General features: G+C 67.9%; 1 protein-coding gene across 1 annotated transcript in view; it reads right to left on the bottom strand.

Annotated features, from left to right (window-relative positions):
- ABCA2 (ATP-binding cassette, sub-family A (ABC1), member 2) overlaps positions 1-348 on the bottom strand; it is a gene marked incomplete at both ends in the record, with an annotated part of 19484 nt that extends 19136 nt beyond the window's left edge. The window contains one exon of the mRNA XM_009584194.1: positions 5-348. Within this exon, the coding sequence (XP_009582489.1) occupies positions 5-348 (344 nt within the window). The remainder of the gene's footprint in view (positions 1-4) is intronic.
- Between the last annotated feature and the right edge of the window lie 38 nt (positions 349-386).

Genomic DNA, 386 nt, shown 5'->3' with positions numbered 1-386 from the left:
TTACCGGTTGTTGCCGCAGAGGATGGGCTGCAGCCCGGCCCAGAGCTGCACGAATGCTGAGAATTGCCCCTGGGGATTGTCGCCACCGGCTGGGCCCCCCCCAGTGCCCTCCTCCTCCGCCGTGGCGTTGCCAGCTGTGGTGTTGGTGCCGGCCCAGCCGGTGCTGTTGGCAGTGGGCAGCGGGGCCTTGCTGGTGCAGGCTCCCCTGGGCAGCAGCTTGGCCAGCGCCGAGAGGATGTCCACGTCGCGGAGAACTTTCTCCATCTCCACCAAGTCCTCCAGGAGGGCGCGGAGGCGGTGCTGGGCGGCCGTGCTGTTCACCTCGTCCAGCTTCAGCTGCGAGGACAAGCGTGCAAGGGATTACCCATGGCTGGGGCGACAGAGCC

Source organism: Fulmarus glacialis, unplaced genomic scaffold (assembly GCF_000690835.1).
Source record: "Fulmarus glacialis isolate BGI_N327 unplaced genomic scaffold, ASM69083v1 scaffold18668, whole genome shotgun sequence".
NCBI classification, from domain to species: Eukaryota; Metazoa; Chordata; class Aves; order Procellariiformes; family Procellariidae; genus Fulmarus; species Fulmarus glacialis.
This window is presented reverse-complemented; position numbering and strand designations above follow the sequence as displayed.